The sequence below is a fragment of the Herpailurus yagouaroundi genome, unplaced genomic scaffold (assembly GCF_014898765.1).
Source record: "Herpailurus yagouaroundi ecotype Mexico unplaced genomic scaffold, PumYag 161, whole genome shotgun sequence".
NCBI lineage: Eukaryota > Metazoa > Chordata > Mammalia > Carnivora > Felidae > Herpailurus > Herpailurus yagouaroundi.
This window is the reverse complement of record NW_024412402.1, coordinates 586189-605138: the sequence shown is the minus strand read 5'-3', so window position 1 is coordinate 605138 and position 18950 is coordinate 586189. Positions and strand designations below refer to the sequence as shown.

The window sequence follows — 18950 nt, the reverse complement described above, 5'->3', positions numbered from 1 at the left end:
TTCCTTCCTTCCTTCCTTCCTTCCTTCCTTCCTTCCTTCCTTCCTTCTTCCCTCCCTCCCTCCCTTCCTTCCTTCTTTCCTTCCTTTGTTTCTTTATTTCTTTCTTTCTAAGTTTATTTATTTTTGAGAGAGAGAGAGAGGGGGAGAGAGAATCCCAAGCAGGCTCCGCAGTGTCAGCTCAGAGCCTGATGTGGGAGTCGATCTCACGAACTATGAGATCATACCTGAGGCAAGATCAAGAGTCAGATGCATAACCGACCAAGCTACACAGGCACCCCTCATCTGGTTCTTTCTAAATGAATTAGAAAGTCTATAAGTCTGCATCTTGTTTATCCTTTAAGGCCTAACTTGATATGTACTATGAAATTTTTCTTGTTTCCCTTAACTGAAATAAATCTCTTCTGTCTTTATGTTTCCATAGCACTTTGTTCCTTTACTTTATAGTACTTGTAGATTTCTGTAAAGTACTGTGATTTAGTAGTTTTCTCTGATTTCCCTTATGAGATTATATACTTCTTGAGTAACTGTGTTGTTTATATCTTCCTTAGCAGCTAGAAGAGAACTCCGTGTGTAGTGCCTTTTTTTTTTTTTTTTGATATATTTGAAAGTATAGAAGATTTATTATTCCTTTCCCTGTGAACTTACCTTGCTGCTCTGTAAATCCTTGGATTTAGTTCGGATGTTTAAAGCCTGTAGTAGTTTCTGATTTTTGTTTAGGTAACAATTCAGACTGTTGGGAGCACAAGTAGATCATCTAGACTATTGAGTGACAACAGCCAGTTTTCAAACACCTGCACATCAGTCTGAGTTTGCTGTTCTCTGCACATGATTATATTCTTAACATGTGATAAACATTTGGTTTATTTTGAGGAAAAAAAAGGCCCTTGTCTTAGAATCAGATGTTGACTCTAGTAATGAGAGTCTGGATAACATGAAGACAGTGGGAAGGAGTCTAAAATGATGGTCCTGAACGGAAGCTTCAGTGTGAAGCATGTTGATTTTATGTCTTTTCTTGTTTTTGAGGATGTCATTTCTTTGGTGTTCCAGCCTGGTGTTCTTCAAAAGTGGGTCATGTAATTGACGTATTGCAGTCAGCACTTAAAATATCAAATGTCAGCAGTTTTACATGTAATAAATATACATTTTGTTTCCTAAAACCTTTGTTTTGGACACACACACACACACACACACACACACACACAGACTTTGTATAAACACACACATACAATCTCTCTTTGGGTGAAGGTCACAAAAAAGTGTGAAAACAAATGCTCAAGGCTCTGTCTTTGTCCTCTGGGCTGCCTCTGCCTGCACTGTGCTATACGCTGTAGACCTGTGGCATCTATCTGTAGACCTCGTCTGTAGAGCATTGTACAGACAAATACCCACTTTTCAGCCTTCTTTTGCCAGCAGGAGGTGTCCCACCCCAGTCCTGAGCTTTGTGTGCTGAAGCTGGCTCCGTCCCCATCTCACTGCGGCACTCATAGTGTTTATTATCTTACACAAACTGAGGAAGGGCTGTTGCTTTCTGCCTGCACATAGAGCCCAGTAAGGCCTGGGTTTCCACTTTGCATTACCTTTCTGGTCCGTGGAGGTATTTATCTTGTCTTGAACTGAAGTATGTTTTATATTTTATGTTTCCTTTCTGTTTGTCCTGAGCAGGGAGGTTGTGATGAGTGAATGGAACCTTTATAGGCCATTTTGACTTGAAGGCCTGAGTGTGTTTTAGAGATTGATTCATATTTTGGTTCATTCCTTCAAATCACCGTGCAGTCTTTCGTCATCTAACTGTGCCATTCTGTAGCTGTCCGTTTCTTGTGGTTATCTGTGGACATTGGCACTGGTTGCTGTTTTTCAGTGTTACACACAGTGCTAGACGAAGGTCCTTGTGTGGACTTCTCCTTGGTGCACACCTAGAAGAGTTGTTGCCAGGTTATAAGGTACTCACCTGTCTTGTGTAGATGGTCGCTTATGCTGCCCTGACAGTGTGCGTTTCTTTACGGTCCTTAGCATCTGTATTGTCAGACTTGTAAATTTTCGTCATACTAATTAATAGTGAGAGATGGCATTTCATTGTTTTTTCTTTTTAATATTTATTTGTTTTGAGAGAGAAAGAGAGAGTGTGACTGGAGGAGGGACAGAGAGAGCAAGAGAGAGAATCCCAAGTAGGCTCTGAGCTGTCAGCACAGAGCTCGATGTGGGGCTCAAACCCACAAACCGTTGAGATCATGACCTGAGCCGAAGTTGGATGCTTAACCTACTGAGCCCCCCAGGTGCCTCTCTTGTTTTTTTTTTTTTTTTTTTTTAAGTTTATTTTTATTTATTTTGAGAGAGAGATAGAGAGCAAGTGGGGGAGGGGCAGACAGAGCAGGAGACAGAATATCCTAAGCAGGCTTCATGCTGTCAGCCTTTTGTATTCTTTTGAGACTTTGATGTGGATCTTTGAGTGTCTGAACAAGACCACTGGAAGAAACACCTTGATTTTAGATGCTTTGAGATTTTGTAGTAGTCTAACAAGGGAGGTGACAGAATCTTTTTTTTTTTTTTTTAATTTTTTATGTTAATTTATTTTTGAGACAGAGAGAAACAGACCATGAGTTGAGGTAGGGGCCGAGCGAGAGGGAGACACAGAATCAGAAGCAGGCTCCAGGCTCCGAGCTGTCAGCACAGAGCCCAACGTGGGGCTCGAACCCACCAACCATGAGACCATGACCTGAGCTGAAGTCAGACGCCCAACCAACAGAGCCACCCAGGCGCCCTCAGAATCTTTTTTAAATTTTTATTATTTTTTTGGTACAAACTACTCTAAGAAGTCAAATTCTTATGTTTTTGCCTATCCTGCCACGTTAACCTTGAACTTAAATTTTGTACTTTGAAGATTCTCTACTTTTTTTGTCAACTCATGAATGTATTTTAAAAGCTTTAAAAAAGTTTTATTCACCTTTTTTTGTTTTCAATAATATGGTTGGCTCATATTACTAGAAACTGACATTGAACTCTCTTCATTCTTCTCCATCTAGTTGCCATTTTTAATTCTAATAATTGTTGTTGTTAGTCCTGGGAAACATTTTCTGGCCTCCTCAGGTCAAGTCAGGTACCCCTTGTATGTGGTTCTATAGCACCCTTTACCTTCATAGCGCTTCCTGTATTGGAATTGCTTAATTGTCTCTCTCCTTTCTCCAGACGGTCCTTTCTTTGAGGGAAAGGACTCTGGCTTCTTCATTGCAGCCCCAGGGCCCGCCACCGTGCTTGGGACGCACAAGGCACTTGGTTTGCGACAGGGCTACTGTCATCTCTTTGCTGATTATTACCACAGTTGTCTGACTGGATTCCTGCCTCTGATCTTGCTTTCCTGTACTCTTTACTCTGAACCCAGTTTGCTCTTTGTGTAATTCAAAGCCAATCACTTCCATGATTCACCACCGCCCTACTATGAGAGCCCAGTAGCAGTTTCAACTGGCTCACGTGGCCCTTGTCCCTGGTTATTCTACAACCTAATGTCTTATCACTACTCACTTATGCTTCTAGGTTTTAGACAGTCTCAATTATTTTAAGTTCCTTGGAAGTGTTATGTTTTCTGTTTCCTCTAGGGTTTTATAAATATGCTGCTACTCCTCGCTGGAGCATCTCTGTGCCTTCTTCCCCCACAAAAGAGGATTTGGCTAATCCCTGCTCCTCTTTAGGTCTCAGACTGCATGTACTACTTCCTCTAGGAAGTCTTTGATTTGCCAGTGTGAGAGGGGTTTAAGTAATGTGTGGCTATAGCACTCTGCACTTCGTCCTCAAAACACTTGTCAGTTACTTGTTCATTGTCTCCGTTCCTCACTATCTCCTAATCTAGCCAGGGACGAGTTAGGCAGATTATTATATCTTCTGCATCTACCACAGTTTTGATTCATAGTAGGCGTTCATTGGAAGCATTGGACGAATGTTAATTTAGGCATTATTTTTGCAAGTTGCAGAAGAGTGTGTCTTAGGATTGTTTTAATTATTTGTCCAGGTTTACAGTTGTTAACTGAGTCTCATATATTATTGATTAATGTATTTTGTGGCGGCTTTTTAAAAAAATTATGACCTCTGAAAACGTTTTGTTCTAGTCCAGACTGCTGGAAAGAGAACTGAATCCATACTGGAAAGATGGTGGTACAGGTCTTCCCCCAGAAGACTGTAACGTGTCATCAGTTACTAAAGGTATCTCTACATTTTGGTTGTAGCCACACAGGCGTTTCTTGTAACTTGGTATTCCTAAGGGAACGACCAGAGTTTGTCGGTAGATTGGGAAGATCTGATTATTTAAATATTGCGTGTTTCTGTGTGGTGAGGTGGTTTTAAGTCTGTAATTATCTGTGCTTATTTCTGTATTTGAAAAACAACTGTAAGTTTACTGATCATCTGATGTGGAATCTGGTGGTTTCATATTATGAGCCTCTATGGATTATTATTGAAGGTTCAGATTACATAGGACAAAGTAAATAAAATGTGTGCGGTCTTTTGAGGCCTTGTTTAAATTTAGTACCTGGAAAGATTGATTATGTTAATTATATATGTTGGGGAGGAAATTGATTAAATCTGTATTTTTATACTTGATAATGTTTTCATATTTCAGTGTCTGTTTTGAATGGATTAATACAAAGTATGATTTTGTGAGGATATAATAATGCTTTGGGTTGTTACATCCTGTAACAAAATGTAAAAAAGCGGTATGTCTGAACTTTTATGAAAATAACGTATAAATATTAAAGATGTGATTTCATATGTTCTTTGGAAATTCCTACTTTGCCAGCATTCATAAAACTTGTTATTTACCTTGGATAGTGCTGTTATTTTCCAACAGATGGAGACAAAATATTTAAGTGTCACATAATCACACTTGATACCATAATTTTAAAAATATTTATATGCCAATTAAGTGTTCATTGACACCTCCCTGAAAAGTTCATTCAAATACAATTAACCCAGCATACAGATAGTGGCATTGTAAGTTAGGGTTTTATCTTTTCATCTTAGTGATTTACCAGAATACGTTCCTGCTTTTTGTTATATCTTTTATTTTTATTGTGGCCATTCATAAAAATTTTTCTTATATTTTATGTAGAGATGTCCCTAGAGCCCCCTTCCAGTTTCATTTGTATTTTTTTCTTTAGCAGTTTTGCTGAAGTTATTAGTAATTGTAGCATTTTCTTTATTGCCTTTCAGCACTGGTAGAAATGTCTCTGCTGGGTTATATCATAGGAAGTGTAGTCACACAGGAATCTCTTTGAGATACTTTTTTTTTTTAGACACTTAAAAGTGAAAGCGTAGGGCAGTAAGTTAGCTTCCTCAACCATTACTGTGTCGGGCTAATTTTATGATCCAGGCTTTTACCAGCACTCTTGTCAGAGGGCAGTCAATAAATTCATCTCTGGGGAAAACTTAGAATTGACAGACTTAATCTTTGGGTTTTTTGCAGTCAATAGGTTCTTAACTTCTTGAGTGTGGGAGACTCAAAGTTCTACCTTACGTGGTATCTTTCAGTTGAAACAGCATAATCAAAGACGCTAGGAGAAAAACGACCTAATATGAAGCTTTTGGAAAGCCTTTTTCTTTCCTCTTCATATATGCTTTCACTGCTCCCCTTTCCTGTATTATTTAGAAGGAAGAAAAATGACAGAAAGCTTCTCTCCGTCAGACGTTCAGATCCCAGAGTTGAAATTAAATTAAAAACGTTTTTTAATGTGTATTTATTTTTGAGAGAGAGAGAGAGAGAGAAAGCGCGCAAGCAGGGGAGGAGCAGAGAGAGAGGGAGACACAGAATCCGAAGCAGGTTCCAGGCTCTGAGCTGTCAGCACAGAGCCCATTGCGGGGCTGGAACTCAAAAGCAATGAGATCATGACCTGAGCAGAAGTGAGATGCTTAACCTCCTGAGACACCCAGGCACCCTGGAGTTAAAATTAAGTTTTAAATGATCTGCGGATTTTACCACATATGCAGATAGTATAGTCATTCTGTTTAGACCAGTGGTAAGGCTGAAATGGTTAGGCACCTAAAAGTGTTGTAACTTTAACATTAGGGAGTTGTGTTTGTTGGTCACATAGTGTTAGAGTTAAGGACTCAGATTTTGGAGTTAGGCTGCTTGAGATTGGAATTTTGGCATTTCCACTTACTGCTTTGTGATTTGGGGAATGTTTGTTTCTTGACTTCTCTGAGTCCAGTTTACTCATTTTTAATAAAGTTTTTATTTAAATTCACTTGCCTCACATGCAGAGTAATACTAGTTTCAGGTGTACAATATAGTGATTCAACACTTGGGTACATCACCCTGTGCTCATCACTGCAAGTGCATCCTTAATCCCCTGTCACCTGTTTCCCCCATCCCCCGCCCCACTCACCTCCCCTCTGGTGACCATCATTGTGTTCTCTGTAGTCAAGAGTTACAGCCCTGGTTTTTAATCCCTGTTTTACAGTAAGAGGTTAAGTAAATTCCTCAAGTTCATGGCTAGTAAGTATCCAAACCACAGTTTGAATCCAGATAGTTTGGCTCCAGAGCCCGCTCACTTCCCAGCATGCTGTTCTGTGCCTCTCAGAGCTGGAGACAGAAGTGTACTTTCATCCTCTATTTGGTCATACATCTATGCCTGAATTTTTTTCTAGAGTAAGCATGTATTTTGTATTTGGAAAAAAAGAAAAAAAAAAACTATTTGAAACCAGCCAGTTTAACTTGGTGTCAAGTTCATGCATTTAATTTTCTGCCAAATTGGCAAATCCTGAAGTTAAGAAAGATAGTCGCATAAGGATGTACCCGCACACAATAAAAACCCTAGGCTGATTCAATATGGTATTAAGTCATCAGGTCCCATTCTTTAGGGGTAGAAAGTAAGAGTTTTTGTGGTGGTGTTAGTTGCCAAGGCTTCACCCTTGCGTATGGAACCAGATTTTGCATCTCAAAAGTATAAAGCTAATCAGAATTTTCTTGCTCAAAATATTTTTAAAGGGGAATGTCCTTTATGTAGTATAAGACGGAAAGAATTAAAAAAAGTTTGTCATCTGTACCTGAACCAAGTCTGCCTTTCTCTGCACGACCACTTACTTGGCTGTGCTATCTCTTGATTCTGCTCTTGCCTGCTCTTCGGTGATCTGCTTGCTACCCCTGTAGCCCATGCTCCCCAAGATGACCATAAGCAGGTCCTACAGAAGTAAAACCAATCCTGTCATAGGCCTCCTCCTGTAACATTCTTCAAGGGCTTCCCATTGTTCTTGGGGTAAGAACAAACACCCTTCTGGAGGCCAGTGATTCCTTGCACCCTCTGCTTTCTGGCCACTGGTGCAGTTCCTGCAGCCTTCATTGAAGGGCCTCAGGGCCTTCAGGTTTCCCCTCCATTACCTAAAGAGCCCCTACTCCTCTGTCACATCACTGCTGTGACATCCTCTGCGAGGCTGTTCCTGACCCCCGGACCAGGGCTGTTCCCTGCTGTGTGTGCTAGCTCTGTGTCCCCTTCAAGACCCTTACTGTTACGGTAGCAATTTTACATGGACTCATGTGGTTGTTTGAATGTCCATCTCATCTGTAATGAGATTATGAGCTCTGTGCTGATAGGGTGGCTGTTTTGTTTACCTTTTATCCCCAGTAGCTAGTACAATACCTTTCCCGAGTGAATAACGTGACAGGCCGCTGAGCCAAAGTGCTATGTGAAACAAAATATGAAAAACAGCATCTTGGTGAATGTTTGATGTTTTATCATTCCTTCCATTATTAGCCAGTTAAGCTCAGTTTGGAAATGAAAATAGAAAGGAAATGGTATATTATCCAGTTAACTTATTGAATATTACCTACAGAATATGTATGTACCTGTATTTTATGTAAGAAAAAAAAGGGTTTCTCAGTCTTTACATAATACCCATTCTGTGTAGGAATAATAGTAGTCAATGTTAAATACAACTCTATTTTTTAAAAACGGTGCATCTTTATATCAGAACATTCATGGGACATCACCTCTTAATCAACCTAAATTTGCAGTAAAAGTTGTTTTCAGAAATAAGTATTTGTGAAATTGACAAGCTCCAGTAAATTCTTAAGGCAAATAACTATAAAACCTGGACAGAAGGCTCCTTAGTTTCACATCGTCTAGAAATAGCTTCACAAATCATTTGGAAAATCCACCTAGGCGTAATCGTAATAAACCACATTTCCCATTCACTTTTGAAGCCAGTCTTGCTTGAGAATTGATCAGACAGCACCTGTTGCTGAAGATAGCAATAAGGCCTGACCCTGATACTTAAGCTTTGATTCTGGATCAGTTTTCTGGCTTGGGCTGGTCAGGAGTCACTTCCTTCAGAATCTTCATCAGTGAACTGAGGCAAGTATGCACTCACGTTATCTTCTCTTACAGCTCTGCATCCTTTTCTGGTAGAGAGAGGTTGTCAATACCCAGCTGAGATGCATTTACTGTGGCTTTTGTTTTTAAGAGGTAGCACACAGTTTTGCCACTGGAAAGGCAGAAGTGACCTCTCAAGGCATCCAGGGCAGCGTGGGTAGAATACAAATGGAAACCAGGGGGAATCCCACAGGAAGTCCAGAATCAGAGGTTGTCGGTGCTGCCTTTGAGCGGACCTTCAAGGCCAGCTAGAAAGGGAGCTTCCCATACCACCATATTTGTGAGTCTAGAGAAGCGCCCAGCCCCGCCCACTGCAGCAGGTCTCGGGCAAGGTGCCCAGGGCACCTTCATGGGAGCGCGGTGTGGCGCCAGGTGCACTGGAACAGGTGTACCTCTCAGTGCGGGGCCAACCAGCTAGGACTGCTCAGCACCTGCGTGTCCTACTCCTTGGACCCGCACAGGAAGTTTATCACTTTCCTTGTTGGTGCCATCACCCCGGGAACATGGTGGCCGGTCTTAGGTGGGTGCTGTGAGGATCCAGGGAGGAGATTTTCCAGCAAAATATCTGGGATACAGTAAAGTAATGATGACAGTGGCAAATACTTGTCCTTATGATGAAATGTTTTGGGAAAATGAAGTTTTCAACGGTTCGTTTTGGTAGGGATTGAGGTGCCATGTTTTCAAAAATCAGTTCATTTGTTTTGATCTTTTCCCCTTAGAAAAAATTAAGTGGACAAGTAAGTAAACTGTTTTCAGCGTTCATACAAAATTATTTTTAACCATATTTTAGCAGTGGGAATATTTGTACAGTTTTAAAGTACCTGCGGCACATTTACACGTGGGCTCATTTTCGTAACAACCGTGTGAAGGTAGCAAAGTAGGTGTTATTGTCCTGAGTGTTACAGCACAGCAGAGTAAGGCTCAGAGTGGCCGGGTCGTTCCTCTAGTCAGAGGGGTGGTCCTGGGACCAGGTCTTCTGATTGCTGGCCCATGTTGAGTTGCTCTGGATTCCTCACTACAGGACTGGATGTGTTACCATGGAGTTAGTAGACATTCTTGCTTACAAACTGTTCTCATGTATTTTTGTTCTTTCCAGGATGTTTTCCCCTCTGTTTTTTGACTTTTAGAATCTTCTGAGTTGGAAGAAATTTCATAGGCAGTTTAAATCAAAACTGCCCTGTAATACATATGAAGAAGCAACGATTCAGTCACTGACTTGGTTAAGATCTTACAACTAGTTTATAGGAACAGTGAGGTTAATATCTTGGTCTCCTGATACTTTGTTACTGTTTTTATATTTGTCTTAAATGAGAAATGGGAATAGAGCTTGGATTCATTTGGTTGTGTTTTGCGTATACCGAATAACCTTTAATTATGATGGAAGCATATACTTTTAGTCTCTTACATTTTGACCTCAGATATAGGTGTATATATGTTGTATACCGTGAGTTTATTATAATTATTTGATATATCTTTATCTCTGCATAAAGGATAGCGACTATGTTTTATTTATTTTTTACTTCCTACTGTGTTTAACTCATTTTCATATTTATAGTAAATATTCACTAAATATTTGTTAGAATGAATTTCATGATGGTGCTGCAAATTGGTATTTTTTATTTGTTTTTAAAATATTTGGTGATTTTTACTGTTAAAATATTTCATTATTGTCATCTCTATAAGTTTAATAAGACTATTGAAATAGAGCATACAATCAACTAAAGATATATTATTGAATAATTTTTTTAATGTTTATATATTTTTGAAGGAGAGAGAGAGAGAGAGAGAGACAGAGTGTGAATAGGGGAAGGGCAGAAAGAAAGGGAGACACAGGATCTGAAGCAGGCTCCAGGCTCCGAGCTGTCAGCACAGAGCCCGATGTGGGGCTCGATCTCACGAACTATGAGATCATGACCTGAGCTGAAGTTGGACGCCACCCAGGTGCCCCTAAAGATGATATTATTGTATAAATATTTCTAAAATTGTGAGTCTTACTCATACCTGAATTCATTGAAAGGTTTATTCTTTTTAGAGAAAAAAATTTTTTTAACGTTTATTTATTATTGAGAGAGAGAGAGAGAGAGACAGAGCATGAGCATGGGAGGGGCCGAGAGACCGGGAGACATAGAATCCAAAGCAGGCTCCATGGTCTGTGCTGTCAGCACAGAGCCGGACGTGGGGCTCGAACTCACAAACTGCGAGATCATGACCAGAGCCAAAGCCTGATACCTAACTGACTGAGCCACCCAGGCGCCCTGAAAAGTTTTTTTTCTTGTTTGAGTTCCTTGGTAAATGTCAACACAGAGGAATAAAAGTCTTCCTTTTTCTCTGAGCTTTTTTTTCTCTGAACTGTGTTAATATACTGGTGATTGTTAAGGAAATCTGGTCTTCACTCTGCCCGTCAGCATTTTTTCAGTTTCGTAGATAATTCTTTGAAATAAACTTAATTGTGTAACTGGGATGTTAATACAGGTATTATTGATAATGGGTTTCTCTTATCCTCATGTAAATTGAGGATTTAGACTAACTTCCTTGAGTAATTGCATTGTTAATTTTGAACTCCTACATTGTATAAAATAAAAAAGGAGTAAGAGCAAAATAAACTTGAAAGAAAAGTGAATCATTGAGTTAACTGGACATCTAGGTTTCGAAGTACGAAGTATTTTAGATCTGTGAAGAGAGACTTCTTTTCTTTGAATTAAAGTCCATTGACTTTATTTTTTTTTTCAACGTTTTTATTTATTTTTGGGACAGAGAGAGACAGAGCATGAACGGGGGAGGGGCAGAGAGAGAGGGAGACACAGAATCGGAAACAGGCTCCAGGCTCTGAGCCATCAGCCCAGAGCCTGATGCGGGGCTCGAACTCACGCACCGCGAGATCGTGACCTGGCTGAAGTCAGACGCTTAACCGACTGCGCCACCCAGGCGCCGAGACTTCTTTTCTTTGAAGAGATTGCTTAACAAAGATAGATTTTTGAGATTTGAGTGAGACTGCAGTTAGAGGATTGAAAAATCTTTTTTTTCCCTTTAAACTTTTTAGTAAAGTCTAACACATACAGAAAAGTGCACAAATTGTTAAGTGTACAGTCTGATCATTACTCCAAAGTGAAAATACCCGTGTAATCAGCAGACCTTTTGAGAAACAGAACATCATTCGCATCCCACAAGCTGCCTTGTGGCACTTCTGGTCACTCTGCTCCTGTCAGAATAGCCACTGCTTTGGTTTCTAGCACTAAAGTCCATTTTCCCTGGAATCCCATAGTAAGTACCGTTGTTCCCTTTGGTTTCCTGCTTCCTGTGTTCCCATTTTCAGAATCACCCATGTTATGCACTGTTGTAGTCATTGATTTCCATTGCTGTGTATTTTAGGAATATGTCACAATTTATGCTGTTTACCCATGTTACTAATGGTGGACATTTGGGTTGTTTTCTAAGCTGGGATTACTGCAGACTTTTCCACTACTATGATTTTTACACATGTCTTTTGGGTTTTGTGTGTGTTTTTGTTGATTGTAGAACTGGGGTGATCTAAAGCCATCCTATTTTTGGACAAGGAAAATCAGGAACAGAATTTTGACTTAAGTAATTGATTAGATTTCTTTATGCGCGTAAAAGTGTGATGTGTGTAGAAGGAAATACAAGCAGCTTAATAAAGTTTGTTGAAGGCATTCAGATTTTCATAGCTGGCAGTCATGACTATAATGGAATAATTTGTTTTGGTTTGCCTTTCAGTATTCTCTTCTGTAATTTCCTCATTTGTTCTTTGTTTTGTTTCTGAGGTAACTTTTTCCTCTTCTGTGTGTGTACTTTCATCCTTTATTTCTGGGCATGCCCTCCCTGCTTTTATCTTTGTTTGTGGACATCCAGCTCCTTGTTTTAAGCCTGATCTTTAAATTTTACGTGACCTTCCATTTAGAAATAATCCATCTCTCATTGTGGTATAATTCTTTATCTTTGTATAATTTTTACTACATATTACCTTTATTGTTATTGTTTATATCCTTTTATCGTTATACTTTTAGATTGCACTTTTTGTGAGGATAGTTTAATTTTTGCCTTCCTCAGTCCCTAAAATACGTACCTTGCATATATAGGTACGTAAATAATATATCGAATTTTAAATGCACTTATGGTTCTTTTATGTTCAAGGAAGAATAACTTATACTTTAAGAAATTATTAGAGAAGCAATATTAATTCTGTTATAACTACATGAAAAGTATAACTGACATTTAGTATTGGAATTTAGTTTCAGTGGTAGAAGATGGTGGATTGAGCTGGCTGAGGAAGTCTTACCAGAGAATGAAGGAACAAGCTGAGAAACAGAACAGACGTTTTGAAGACATTGTGGCTGAAAGATATGGGGTGAGTACTGGCATTAAGGAGATATGTATTATATTCAAAGTTATAGGAGAAATACTGTCTGTAACTTTGTTAGTGTTTTGTGCCATGAAGCTCTTTTGAATTAAATGGGTATTAAATCTCAACTCTGTCTCCTGCTGAAGCCATTGTCTGCCTTTTTTTAATTGTGTAAACTTCTGTAGCATACTTTTATTGATATGATGAACATAAAACTTAAGTGTGTGTGTTTAGTCTAAAAATAACATTTTCTCATTGTGAGAAAATTTAAATAATGCAGGAAATCCCCCAATATGCCTCTTGAGATAAGCGCTGTTGAAATTTTGGTGTATTTCAGAGTTTTTCTTTATTTCAGAGATTTTATTTTCCAGAGTTTTGAAATACAAGTTTTTTTTTTTTGTTATTATTTTTTTTGCTTTCTTTCTATCTATCTATTTATTTATTTATTTATTTATTTATTTTAACATTTATTTTTGAGACAGGGAGAGACAGAGCATGAACAGGGGAGGGTCAGAGAGGGAGACACAGAATCTGAAGTAGGCTCCAGGCTCTGAGCTGTCAGCACAGAGCCCGATGCGGAGCTAGAACTCACGGACCGCGAGATCATGACCTGAGCCGAAGTCGGCTGCTTAACCGACTGAGCCACCCAGGCGCCCCTGCTTTCTTTTTAAAGAGAGAGTGTGTGCACACATGATATTTTAGAACCAGCTCCCCCATTTACCAGTGTGGATAATCTATTTCAGTTGTTAGTAATGCCCTTTTGTTTTTTAATTTCTAGCAAAAGCAGATGTAGAAAGTAGTAAGATTTCAAAAATATGGGCAAGTAAAAAAAAAAGTGAGAGAAAAATCATATTTATTTTAGAGATTTTTTTTTTTTTTTACAACGTTTATTTATTTTTGGGACAGAGAGAGACAGAGCATGAACGGGGGAGGGGCAGAGAGAGGGAGACACAGAATCGGAAACAGGCTCCAGGCTCTGAGCCATCAGCCCAGAGCCTGACGCGGGGCTCGAACTCACGGACCGCGAGATCGTGACCTGGCTGAAGTTGGACGCTTAACCGACTGCGCCACCCAGGCGCCCCTTATTTTAGAGATTTTTAAAAAATGTTTTATTTATTTTTGAGAGAAAACATGAGTGGGGAGGGGGCTGAGAAGGGGACAGAGGATCCGAGCATCTGAAGCAGGCTCCATGCTGACAGCAGCAATCCCAGTGTGGGGCTTGAACTCACCTTTCGGATCACCACCTGAGCCAAAGTCAGCCGCTTAACCCACTGAGCCAGGCAGTGGCTGGGAGATTTTTTTTTTTTTTTTTTAATGTTTGTTTATTTTTGAGATAGTGCCAATGGGGGAGAGGCAAAGAGAGAGGGGGACAGATCTTCCGAAGCAGGCTCTGCCCTGACAAACTAGAGATCAAAACCTGAGCCAAAGTCCGAGGCTCAACCAGCTGAGCCACCCGGCTACCCCCAAATCATCCTTTTTTTTTAAAAGAAGAATGCTTGTGAGGATAGAGGAAGATGGCGGTGTAGGAGGACGCTGGTCTCATCGCGTCCTGCGGATCACTTAGATTCCACCCACATCTGCCTAAATAACCCAGAAAACCGCCAGAAGACTAGCAGAACGGATTCTCCGGAGCCAAGCACAGACGAGAGGCCCACGGAAGAGGGTAGGAAGGGCGGAGAGGCGGTGCGCGCTCCACAGACTGGCGGGAGGGAGCCGGGGCGGTGGAGGGGCAGCCTGCCCTGCAAGGCAGAGCCCCCCAATTCTGACTTGCAAAAGCAGAGGGGCTGGACGGAGTGTGTTTGACAGCCAGCGGGACTTAACATCTGGAATGTTATAAGTCAACAGCTCTGCTCAGAGAGCGGGAGGGCTGGAGGACAACCGAAGGGAGAGTTGTTGAGCCCTAGAAGACAGAGCTCAGCTCTGCGGGGAACAAAGGCACTCAGAAGCGCCATCTCCCTCATCCATCCCCCAGCAGAAATCCCAAAGGGAACCAGTTCCTGTCACCGAACTTGCTTGCACCGCGCAAACACCCAAGGCTGTGCTTCTGTGGATCCATCCCTCCGACGGGTCTGCCTGCCTGCCTCCCAGTGCCGCAGGGCCCCTCCCACAGCGGACCACTGATGGCAAAGCGAGCTAAGCCTGCCCCTCCCGCCTCTGTGCACCTTGTGGATCCATCCCGACTAATACGCCCTTGGCCAGGTCCCATCCAAGCAGCACCACAAGCCTGGTAGTGTGCAAGCAGTCCAGACAAGGGCCACTCCACTCCACAGTGAGTCCTGCCCCTCGTAAAGGGGAAGATAAGGTACACACCAGTCTGTGGCCCCAGTGGTGGGCTGGAGTGAGAGTGGGTCTGACTGTGGCCCCACCCACCAGCACAAGTTACTCAAGACAGCACAGGGGAAGTGACCTGCAGTTTGGAGCCACCACAGGAACTACCCAAAATGATGAAATGGAATAAATCTTCTCAAAAGAAACTCCAGGAAGTAGCGACAGCTAACAAATTGATGAAAACTGATTTAAGCACTATAACGGAACAAGAATTTAGAATAATAGTCATAGAATTAATCGCTCGGCTTGAAAAAAGCATAGAGGACAGCAGAGAATCTATTGCTACAGAGATCAAGGGACTAAGAAATAGTTATGAGGAGCTAAAAAATGGTATAAATGAGGGGCAAAATAAAAAGGAGGTGGCCATAGCATGGATTGAAGAGGCAGAGGAGAGAATAGGTGAATTAGAAGATAAAATTATGGAAAAAGAGGAAGCTGACAAAAAGATAAAAAAATCCAGGAGTATGAGGGGAGAATTTGAGAACTAAGTGATGCAATGAAGCTCAATAATATCCGTATAATAGGGATTCCAGAGGAGGAAGAGAGAGGGAAAGGTGCTGAAGGTGTACTTGAAGAAATCAAAGCTGAGAACTTCCCTGATCTGGGGAAGGAAAAAGGCATTGAAATCCAAGAGGCACAGACTACTCCTTTCAGACGTAACTTCAATCGATCTTCTGCACGATGTATCATAGTGAAACTGGCAAAATACAAGGATAAAGAGAGAATTCTGAGAGCACTAGGGATAAACCGGCCCTAACTTACAAAGGTAGACACATAAGGGTAGTAGCAGACCTATATACTGAAACTTGGCAGGCCAGAAAGGAATGGCAGGAAATCTTCACTGTGATGAACAGAAAATATGTGGAGCTGAAAATCCTGTACCTAGCAAGTCTGTAATTCAGAATAGAAGGAGAGATAAAGGTTTTCCCAAACAAACAAAAACCGATGGAATTCATCACCGCTAAACCAGCCCTACAAAAGATCCTAAGGGGGATTCTGTAAGTGAAATGTTGCAAGTACCACAAAGTACCAGAGACATCACTACAAGCATGAAACCTACAGACATCACAATGACTCTAAACCCATGTAATAACACTGAATGTAAATGGACTAAATGCTCCAACCAAAAGACATAGGGTATCAGAATGTATAAAAAAAAAAAAAAAAAACAAGATCCATCTATTTGCTGTCTACAAGAGACTCATTTTAGACCTGAGGACACCTTCAGATTGAAAGTGAGGGGATGGAGAACTATCTATCATGCTACTGGAACTCAAAAGAAAGCTGGAGTAGCCATACTTATATCAGACAAACTAGACTTTATTTAAATTTTTTTTTTCAATGTTTATTTATTTTTGGGACAGAGAGAGACAGAGCATGAACAGGGGAGGGGCAGAGAGAGAGGGAGACACAGAATCGGAAACAGGCTCCAGGCTCTGAGCCATCAGCCCAGAGCCTGACGCGGGGCTCGAACTCACGGACCGCGAGATCGTGACCTGGCTGAAGTCGGACGCTTAACCGACTGCGCCACCCAGGCGCCCCAGACAAACTAGACTTTAAATGAAAGGTTGTAACAAGAGATGAAGAAGGGCATTATATAATAATTACAAGGTCTATCCATCAGGAAAAGCTAACAATTATAAATGTCTGTGTGCCGAATATGGGAGCCCCCAAACATATAAAACAATTCATCACAAATGTAAGCAACCTTATTGATAAGAATGTGGTAATTACAGGGGACTTTTATACTCCATGGACACCAATGGATAGATCATCTAGACACAGGATCAATAAAGAAACAAGGGCCCTGAATGATATACTGGATCAGATGGACTTGACAGATGTATTTAGAACTCTTCATCCCAAAGCCACAGAATATACTTTCTTCTCGAGTGCACATGGAACCTTCTCCAAGATAGATCACATATTGGGTCACAAAACAGCCCTTCATAAGTATAAAAGAATTGAGGTCATCCCATGCACACTTTCAGACCACAGTGCTATGAAGCTTGAAATCAACCACAGGAAAAAGTCTGGAAAACCTCCAAAAGCATGGAGGTTAAAGAACACCCTACTGGGGCGCCTGGGTGGCACAGTCAGTTAAGCGGCCGACTTCAGCCAGGTCACGATCTCGCGGTCCGTGAGTTCGAGCCCCGCGTCAGGCTCTGGGCTGATGGCTCAGAGCCTGGAGCCTGTTTCCGATTCTGTGTCTCCCTCTCTCTCTGCCCCTCCCCCGTTCATGCTCTGTCTCTCTCTGTCCCAAAAATAAATAAACGTTAAAAAAAAAAAATTAAAAAAAAAGAACACCCTACTAAAGAATGAATGGGTCAACCAGGCAATTAGAGAAGAAATTAAAAAATATGTGGAAACAATTGAAAATGAAAATACAACAATCCAAACGCTTTGGAATGCAGCGAAGGTAGTCCTGAGAGGAAAATACATTGCAATCCAGGCCTATCTTAAGAAACAAGAAAAATCCCAAATACAAAATCTAACAGCACACCTAAAGGAAATAGAAGCAGAACAGCAAAGACACCCCAAACCCAGCAGCAGAAGAGAAATAAAGAGCAGAGCAGAAATAAACAATATAGAATCTAAAAGAACTGTAGAGCAGGTCAATGAAACCAAGAGTTGGTTTTTTGAAAAAAATGAACGAAATTGATAAACCTCTAGCCAGGCTTCTCAAAAAGAAAAGGGAGATGACCCAAATAGATAAAATCATGAATGAAAATGGAATTATTACAACCAACCCCTCAGATATACAAGCAATTATCAGGGAGTACTATGAAAAATTATATGCCAACAAACTGGACAACCTGGAAGAAATGGTTAGGAATCTTCCTAAACACCCACACACTTCCAAAACTCAAACAGGAAGAAATAGAAAGCTTGAACAGACCCATAACCAGTGACGAAATTGAACCATTTATCAAAAATCTCCCAACAAATAAGATTCCAGGACCAGATGGCATCCCTGGGGAATTCTACCAGAGGTAAAGCAGAGATAATACCTATCCTTCTTAAGCTGTTCCAAAAATAGAAAGGAAGGAAAACTTCCAGACTCATTCTATGAAGCCAGCATTACTTTGATTCCCAAACCAGACAGAGACCCAGCAAAAAAAGAGAATTACAGGCCAATATCCCTGATGAATATGGGTGCAAACATTCTCAAAAAGATACTAGCAAATCGAATTCAACAGCATATAAAAAGAATTATTCACCATGGTCAAGTGGGATTCATTCCTGGCCTGCAGGGCTGGTTCAATATTTGCAAATCAATCAGTGTGATACATCACATTAAATAAAAGAAAAGATAAGAACCATATGATCCTGTCAATCGATGCAGAAAAAGCATTTGACAAAATTCAGCATCCTTTCTTAATAAAAAACCCTCGCAAAAGTCAGAATAGAAGGAACATACTTAAACATCATAAAAGCCATTTATGAAAAGCTCACAGCTAATATCATCCTCAATGGGGAAAAACTGAGAGCTTTCTCCCTGAGATCAGGAACACGACAGGGATGTCCACTGTCACCGCTGTTGTTTAACATGGTGTTGGAAGTTCTAGCATCAGCAGTCAGACAACAAAAGGAAATCAAAGGCATCAAAATTGGCAAAGATGAAGTCAAGCTTTCACTTTTTGCAGATGACATGATATTATACATGGAAAACTGATAGACTCCACCAAAGGTCTGCTAGAACTGATACATGAATTCAGCAAAGTCACAGGATACAAAATCAATGTACAGAAATCAGTTGCATTCTTATACACTAATAATGAAGCAACAGAAAGACAAATAAAGAAACTGATCCCATTCACAATTGCACCAAGAAGCATAAAATAGCTAGGAATAAACCTAACCAAAGACATAAAAGATATGTATGCTGAAAACTATAGGAAGCTTATGAAGGA

General features: G+C 40.6%; 1 protein-coding gene across 1 annotated transcript in view; it reads left to right on the top strand.

Annotated features, from left to right (window-relative positions):
- CWF19L2 (CWF19 like cell cycle control factor 2) overlaps positions 1 to 18950 on the top strand; it is a 153996-nt gene that overhangs the window by 22253 nt on the left and 112793 nt on the right. The window contains exons 6-7 of the mRNA XM_040482858.1: positions 4098 to 4191; positions 12599 to 12714. Coding sequence (XP_040338792.1) covers positions 4098 to 4191; positions 12599 to 12714 — 210 coding nt within the window. The remainder of the gene's footprint in view (positions 1 to 4097; positions 4192 to 12598; positions 12715 to 18950) is intronic.